General features: G+C 45.3%; 1 protein-coding gene across 1 annotated transcript; it reads right to left on the bottom strand.

Moving 5' to 3' along the window:
* Nucleotides 1–222: 222 nt before the first annotated feature.
* On the bottom strand, nucleotides 223–3,516 carry LOC311118074 (uncharacterized protein; the record flags this gene model as incomplete). Its single annotated transcript, XM_084192947.1, has 6 exons — nucleotides 223–425; nucleotides 627–714; nucleotides 800–1,000; nucleotides 1,132–1,202; nucleotides 1,515–1,593; nucleotides 3,433–3,516. Coding segments are annotated over 6 exons (726 nt in total), but the record flags the coding sequence as incomplete, so codon positions are not given.
* Between the last annotated feature and the right edge of the window lie 5,254 nt (nucleotides 3,517–8,770).

Genomic DNA, 8,770 nt, shown 5'->3' with positions numbered 1-8,770 from the left:
AGGGGAGAGAGAGAGGGGAGAGAGAGAGGGGAGAGAGAGAGGGGGGAGAGAGAGGGGGGAGAGAGAGAGGGGAGAGAGAGAGGGGAGAGAGAAGATTGAGAGAGAGAAGATTGAGAGAGAGAGAGGGGAGAGAGGGGAGATAGAGAGAGAGGGGAGATAGAGAGAGAGGGGAGATAGAGAGAGAGAGAGAGAGAAGCAGTTAGTTTGTGTATCTCAACAGACTTCTTTCTTTGCTATTATAAGGCGAGGATGAAATTGAATGATGTTTGTGTGTGTGTGTACCTGTACACCCAGCCCCAGCAGGTATTGGACAGTGGTAGTCATCCCACTAGAGGCAGCGGCATGTAGAGGAGTATAAGAGTTCTTATCTTTACAGTCTATCTCTGCTCCGCTAGACACCAACAACCTCACCACCTCCATATGACCTGGAGGGAGGGAGGGGGGAAGGGAGGTGAGGAAAGTAGGGACGGAGGTGGCGAAAGAGAAACAGAGCGGGGAAGGGAACATTTTGTTAGTATACCATTCATACCATTTTGTTTCTAGAAAAAATCTAAACATCAAATAAAAATGTATTCAAACAAACAACCCTTTTTATATAGCTCTGAGTGTGTGTGTTTGCGTCTTACCCATGTAGGCAGCCCAGTGGATGGCTCTCCTGTCCTTCTTATCAAAGGCGTCGATGTTGGCTCCTCTGGAGAGAAGCAGCTTCACCATCTGACACACACACGCGCACAACAAGTGAAGTCATACTAGCCTCATGACACGCCAACTAATACGTCTGTGAATGTGTGTGTGTTACCTCCAGGTGTCCGCTGAAGGCAGCATGGTGCAGGGCTGTGCGTCCACCCCGGTCCGACACATTGACGTTGCTAAGCAATGGGACGAGGGCCTCGGCAACGCGGATAGCCTTGTTGTTGGCGGCAACATGGAGAGGAGTCTGCCAGTTCTTATCCCGTGCGTTCACATCAGCACTGTGTTTTATCAACATACACACTGCATCCTACACACACACACAAAGAAAGAGCGTTCACAATCACTGTTTCAACAAGACTGATACAGCATCATATAGAGAAAGAGAGCATTGATGAACGTGTGTGTGTGTGTGTGTGTGAGTAAGTGAGTGTGTGTTACCTCGCTGCAGGAAGCAACAGCTCGGTGAAGAGGAGTTAACCACTTATTGTCTTTAGCATTTACTCTGGCTCCTAAAAAAGAGAGAGAGAAAAGGTTAAGGGTTAACTTTCCACTGACAGAGAGTGGGCAGGACCCACGAGCTACTGGGGGAAACTCCCATGATCCTTTGAGAGGCCCATGTGTGTCAGGGGTTAAAATAGACCATCACAACACACACAGGGAAACAACCTCCACATCTCTCTCCCTATCATTTCCTCTCCATGAATGGGTGATGTCAACATTGGCTGCTGTGACCAAATACTCATACTAAGTCTTCCAATTTAGTAGGCTTTTCAGGTATAACAGGCAGACAGGTATAACAGGCAGACAGGTGAGATGTGTACCTGAGAGGATGAGGAGTTCGATGATGTCAGCGTCTCCTAGGTAGGCTGCAGCGTGGAGTGGGGTCCTTTTCTCACTGTCCTAGTAGAGACCAGAGCAGAAATACATGTTATACATATTACACACACTACTTTCATGTTCATTTTAGGAGGGAGGTACAGTATGTAAAATATCTAATTTCACACTAGCTTCGATGTTCATAATAAACTTGAACACACACACACACACTGCTTCTCACTATGCTGCCAGTAGACAAGAGGGAGCACAACTATGTCCCACACAACAGTGCAGCCAGCCAAGTGACGGGTTAGCTTCCTGGATCACAATCAAGTGGATGACTCCCTCTCTCCCTCTCTCTCTCCCTCCCTCCCTCTCTCTCCCTCCATCCATCTCCAGGAGTCTGGGAGACACTGCAGGGCAGCTGGGAGTAGGTCAACTACTACTGTACTTGGCAGGGATCCCACTAGAAGCCAGACTAATAACAGCATCACTCCTCCACTCCTCTTACCCAACATCTTTGGGCTGCTTTCCCGGACACCGATTAAGCCTAGTCCTGGACAAAAAAATCTGGCTCAATGGAGAGTCTCCATTGACATTTCTTTATTATCCAGGACAAGGTTTAATTGGTATACGGGAAACCGCCCCAAGTGTTCAGAATCAACTGTTTAAGAGAGCATCTTAATTTTTCACCTGCAATTAACTCGGAAAGGGAAGATTGACAACAGTGTGTTAGATTGTTGTGGTCTCGCTAGCTGTGGCCAATCATTGGTCAGTCTGTGTAGTTGTGGCCAGTCATCGGTCAGGCTCCCAGGGAGCCAGGGAACAAGGTAATAAAGGCAGGATGACAGGATGATGGAGGGATTTCTCTCCTCCCTCTGCTCTCACATTCCCTCTGCTCTCCCTGGGGGGTAGCCTATCGACCAGTGGTCCTGTGTATGTGTGTGTGTGTGTGTGTGTGTCCAGTGTCTCACTGGTGTGAGAGTGACCGATGGGTGACTACAAGAGTACCTCTCTGTCGCTCTCCCTCTTCTTCTCTGCGGTGAGGATGTTTTACCATCCGTCTGACCATATAACGCAGGTCCTCTGTAGAACTAACCAACCATGCTAGTCAATCTGGATGGATGGAACAATCAATTCCAGCTCTCTCTCTCCCTCCCTTCCATGCCCTCCCCCTCCTCTCTTTCTCTGCATCTCTCTATCACTTGCCCATTCCCCTCTCTCCAACCCTCCAAGTCTACCTCCCTCCCTCTCTCGTTCTCTGCTTCCCTCCATCCCTTGTTCTCTCCATGCAGCAGAGGGCAATCAGGGGAGTACCGTAGGTCGTAAACAAAGTCACATGACGGAGAGGGAGGCCTGTAATAGGTCAGATTGAAAACTGCTGACTCAAACATCAGACCAAAATGTCTCTGATGACCCCAGCAATATAGAGAGAAGTAGAGAGAGTGGAGGGAGGGTGAGAGGGAGAGAAAGAGGGCAGGGGTGAGAGGGAGGGAGGACGGGGGATTGAGAGCGAAAGAGAGAGGGCTGAACAGAAAGGGAGTGGGAAAGAAGAAATGAACTAACCTGCCCTCACCTGATTGATTGGCTGAAAGAATCTGGCCTCTCAACATTGATTTAGTAAGAGACCGAGAGTACAGACACATTGGCTATTCCACAATTGTCTAAAAAGTCTGTCCTCTCCTCCTGTCCTTCATTGCACTGATCTGAAAGAATTGACCAGGCAAGCCAGCGTAATGATGAGAACTGACCAGGAAAGCCAGCCTAATGATGAGCTTCCACCTGTCAAGTCTTTGATAATCATTGCAGATGAAGGGTGAGGAGATGAGGAGTGGACGGATTTGCAAGCAATTCAGAGCAAGAGATACTTATGGACTGACTGACTCCTGTCTGTGTCGGTCTGTGTGTGATCAGTAATGTTACCTGTACGTTGACATCCTCCTTCTTGAATATGAGGGAGCGGACTTCATCAGCGTCCACACTGAAGATGGCTTTCAGCAGAGAGGGCTGTATGGGAGGACACAGAGAGAACTAACTATCAGTCAATGTGTGTGTGTGTAAAAATATACATGGATTTTTTATTTAGTATTATAGCTACTATTCTTATTGTTGTCGCTGTTGTTTTCATAATATTTAGGTGCATCACTTCACTTTGGCAACATTGACCTTGTCATTCATGCCATTAAATAAGATTGAATTTGAGTGAGTGAATGAGTGAGTGAGAGAGATAGAAACAACAAGAGCGAACAATGGAAAGAATAGATAGCGAGAGAAACGGAGAGAGAGAGATGGAAAGGTGTTAGATCATTTTCCTCTGAATGACTTGGCTAGATTACTAACAATAAATTTTTTACATTTTACATTTTAGTCATTTAGCAGACGCTCTTATCCAGAGCGACTTACAGTTAGTGAATACACACATATATATTTATTTATTTATTTTTATACTGGCCCCCCGTGGGAAACGAACCCACAACCCTGGCGTTGCAAACGCCATGCTCTATCAACTGAGCTACATCCCTGCCGGCCATTCCCTCCCCTACCCTGGACGACTTGTGCGCCGCCCATGAGTCTCCCGGTCGCGGCCGGCTGCGACAGAGCCTGGATTCGAACCAGGATCTCTAGTGGCACAGTTAGCACTGCGATGCAGTGCCTTAAGACCAATGCGCCACTCAGGAGCCCAGAACCTGTTAACATCCTGCTTGCTAACGTTACTACAGTTTGGTTACATGCTGAAGATTACTACAGGGCATTTCCATCTAAAAAGGACCCATGAGCACCAACTTCTGAAGTTCATAGGAGCAAAAAGCTAAGAGTCTATATTTTTGAGCGATTAAGGCAAATATACATTTTTCAACCATTTCCCACAGTTATAAGCATAGGCTTTGATTTCTGGTCAAACAGTGGTCTTAGACAACATCTACCAGAAAAAGTATTAAAAAGGTACTTAAAAAACAATAATTTTGAAGTAAAGACCCCTGGCAACTAATATCAACAATTATATTTACACTGAACAAAAATATAAACGCAACATGTAAAGTGTTGGTCCCATGTTTCATGAGCTGAAATAAAAGATCCCAGAAATGTTCCTTACACACAAATCTTGTGCACATCCATGTTAGTGAGCATTTCTCCATTAATCCATCAAGAAGCTGATTAAACGGCATGATCATTACACCTTGTGCTGGGGACAATAAAAGGACACTCTAAAATCTGCAGTTTGTCACACAATACAATGCCACAGAGCATGCAATTGGCATGCTGACTGCAGGAATGTCCACCAGAGCGGTTGCCAGACAATTTAATGTTCATTTCTCTACCATAAGCCGCCTCCAATGTTGTTTTAGAGAATTTGGCAGTATGTCCAACCGGCCTCACAACCGCAGACAACGTGTATTGCATCATGTGGGCGAGCAGTTTGCTGATGTCAACGTTGTGAACAGAGTGCCCCATGGTTGCGGTGGGGTTATGGTATGGGCAGGCATAAGCTACGGAAAACAAGCATTTTATCAATGGAAATCTGAATGCACAGAGACCGTGACGAGATCCTGAGGCTCATTGTTGTGCCATTAATCCGCTGCCATCACCTCCTGTTTTAGCATGATAATGCACGGCCCCATGTTGCAAGGATCTGTACACAATTCCTGGAAGCTGAAAATGTTCCAGTTCTTCCATGGCCTCCATACTCACCAGACATGTCACCCATTGAGCATGTTTGGGATGCTCTGGATCAACGTGTACGACAGCGTGTTCCAATTCCCGCCAATATCCAGCAAATTCACACGACCATTGAAGAGGAGTGGGACAACATTCCACAGGCCACAATCGACAGCCTGATCAACTCTATGTAAAGGAGATGTGTCGCGCTGCATGAGGCGAATGCTGGTCACACCATATACTGACTGGTTTTCTGATCCACGCCCCTATCTTTTTCTTTTAAGGTATCTGTGACCAACCGATGCATATCTGTATTCCCAGTCATGTAAATCCATAGATTAGGGCCTAATGAATTTATTTCAATTGACTGATTTCCTTATATGAACTCTAACTCAGTAAAATCAAAAAAATAGTTGCATGTTGTGTTTATATTTTTGTTCAGTATAGTTTGGGAGAAATTATTAGCCTTCTGTAAGTTTAAGAAACATTGTAATTGTAAAAGCCTTGTAATTATGTTACCAATATCCCACAAAAGTATGTTGACACCCCTTCAAATTAGTGGATTCAGCTATTCCAGCCACACCCGTTGCTGACAGGTTTATAAAAATCGAGAACACAGCCATGCAATCTCCATAGACAAACATTAGCAGTAATGAAGAGCTCAGTGACTTTCAACGTGGCACCGTCATAGGATACCACCTTTCCAAAAAGTCAGTTCGTCAACTTTCTGCCCTGCTAGAGCTGCCCGGGTCAACTGTAAGTGCTGTTATTGTGAAGTGGAAACATCTAGGAGCAACAACGACTCAGCTGCGAAGTGGTAGACCAAACAAGCTCACAGAACGGGACCACCGAGTGCTGATGCACGTAAAAATCGTCTGCAACACTCACTACAGAGTTCCAAACTGTCTCTGGAAGCAATGTCAGCACAAGAACTGTTCGTTGGGAGCATCATGAAATGGGTTTCCATGGCCGAGCATGGCCGCGTTCTCCGGAGTGATGAATCACGCTTCACCATCTGGCAGTCAGACAGACGAATCTGGGTTTGGCGGATGACAGGAGAACGCTACCTGCCCGAATGCATAGTGCCAACTGTAAAGTTTGGTGGAGGAGGAATAATGGTCTGGGGCTGTTTTTCATGGTTCAGGCTAGGCCCCTTTGTTTCAGTGAAGGGAAATCTTAACGCTACAGCATACAATGACATTCTAGACGATTCTGTGCTACCAACTTTGTGGCAACAGTTTGGGGAAGGCCCTTTCCTGTTTCAGCATGACAATGCCCCTGTGCACAAAGCGAGGTCCATACAGAAATGGTTTGTCGAGATCTGTGTGGAAGAACTTGACTGGCCTGCACAGAGCCCTGACTTCAACCCCATAGAAACCCCTTTGGGATGAATTGGAACACTGACTGTGAGCCAGGCCTAATCGCCCAACATCAGTGCCCGACCTCACAAATGCTTGTGGCTGAATGGAAGCAAGTCCCCGCAGCAATCTCAGAAAAGTGGAGGCTGTTACAGCAGAAAAGGGGGGACCAACTTCATATTGTGCCCATGATTTTGGAATGAGATGTTCGACGAGCAGGTGTCCACATACTTTTGTAGTGTACAGTGCATTCGGAAAGTATTCAGACCCCTTGACTTTTTCCACATTTTGTTACATTACAGCCTTATCCTAAAATTGATTCAATAGTTTTTCCCCCTCATCAATCTACACACAATACCCCAAAATGACAAAGCAAAAACAGGTTTAGATTTTTTTGCTAATCTACACTACCGGTGAAAAGTTTTAAAAAGGTTTTTCCTTTATTTCTTTACTATTTTCTATATTGTAGAATAATAGTGAAGACATGAAAACTATGAAATAACACATATGGAATCATGTAGTAACCAAAAAGGTGTTAAAAATGTCAAAATATAAATTATTTTATATTTGAAATTCTTCAACTAGCCACCCGTTGCCTTGATGACAGATTTGCACACTTGGGATTCACTCAACCAACTTTATGAGGTAGTCACCTGGAATGCATTTCAATTAACAGGTGTGCCTAGAGTTACCAGCCTCAGAAATTGCAGCCCAAATAAATGCTTCACAGAGTTCAAGTAACAGACCTCTCAACATCAACTGTTCAGAGGAGACTGTGTGAATCAGGCCTTCATGGTCAAATTACTGCAAAGAAACCACTACTAAAGGACACCAATAATAAGAAGAGACTTGCTTGGGCCAAGAACCACAAGCAATGGACATTAGACCGGTGTGATGAGTCCAAATGTGAGATTTTTGGTTCCAACCGCCCTGTCTTTGTGAGACACAGTGTGGTTGAACGGATGACCTCCACATGTGTATTTCCCACCGTAAAGCATGGAGGAGGAGGTGTGGAGGTGTGGAGGTGCTTTGCTGGTGACACTGGTCAGTAATTTATTTAGAATTCAAGGCACACTTAACCAGCATGGCTACCACAGCATTTTGCAGCGATACGCCTTCCCATCTGGTTTGGGCTTAGTGGGACTATCATTTGTTTTTCAACACAACAATGACCCAACACACCTCCATGCTGTGTAAGGGCTATTTTACCAAGAAAGACAATGATGGAGTGCTGCATCAGATGACCTGGCCTCCACAATCCCCCGACCTCAACCAAATTGAGATGGTTTGGGATGAGTTGGACCGCAGAGTAAAGGAAAAGCAACCAACAAGTGCTCAGCATACGTGGGAACTCCTTCAAGACTGTTGGAAAAGCATTCCAGGTGAAGCTGTCATCAAGGCAAAGGGTGGCTATTTGAAGAATCTCACTTTTTTGGTTACTACAAGATTCCATATGTGTTATTTCATAGTTTTGATGTCTTCACTATTATTCTACAATGTAGAAAATAGTAAAAATAAAGAAAAACCTTTGAATTAGTAGGTGTTCTAAAACGTTTGACCGGTAGTGTATATATATAAAAAAAAATATATATATATATGAAATATCACATTCAGTACTTTGTTAAAGCACATTTGGCAGCGATTACAGCCTCGAGTTCTATGGGTATGATGCTACAAGTTTGGCACACCTGTATTTGGAGAGTTTTTCCCATTCTTCTCTGCAGATCCTCTCAAGCCACTCAAGGACATTCAGAGACTTGTCCCGAAGCAACTCCTGCATTGTCTTGGCTGTGTGCTTAGGGCTGTTGTTCCAGTCTGAGGTTGTGAGCGCTCTGGAGCAGCTTTTCATCAAGGCTCTCTCTGTACATTACTATGTTCATCTTTCCCTCGATCCTGACTAGTCTCCCAGTCCCTGCCGCTGAAAAACATCCCAAAAGCATGATGCTGCAAGCCACCATGATTCACCGTAAGGATGGTGGCAGGTTTCCTCCAGCTGTGACACTTGGCATTCAGGCCAAAGAGTTCAATCTTGGTTTCATCAGACCAGAGAATCTTGTTTCTCATGGTCAGAGTCTTTAGGTGCCTTTTGGCAAACTCCAAGCGGGCTGTAATGTGCATTTTACTGAGGAGTGGCTTCCGTCTGGCCACTCTACCATAAAGGCCTGATTGGTGGAGTGCTGCAGAGATGGTTGTCCTTCTGGATGGTTCTCCCATCAGAGGAACTCTGGAGCTCTGTCAGTGACCAT

Source organism: Coregonus lavaretus, assembly GCF_964263955.1.
Source record: "Coregonus lavaretus genome assembly, contig: HAP1_SCAFFOLD_10182, whole genome shotgun sequence".
NCBI classification, from domain to species: domain Eukaryota; kingdom Metazoa; phylum Chordata; class Actinopteri; order Salmoniformes; family Salmonidae; genus Coregonus; species Coregonus lavaretus.
The sequence above is the reverse complement of the archived record's forward strand: the minus strand, read 5'-3'. Positions and strand labels throughout refer to the sequence as shown.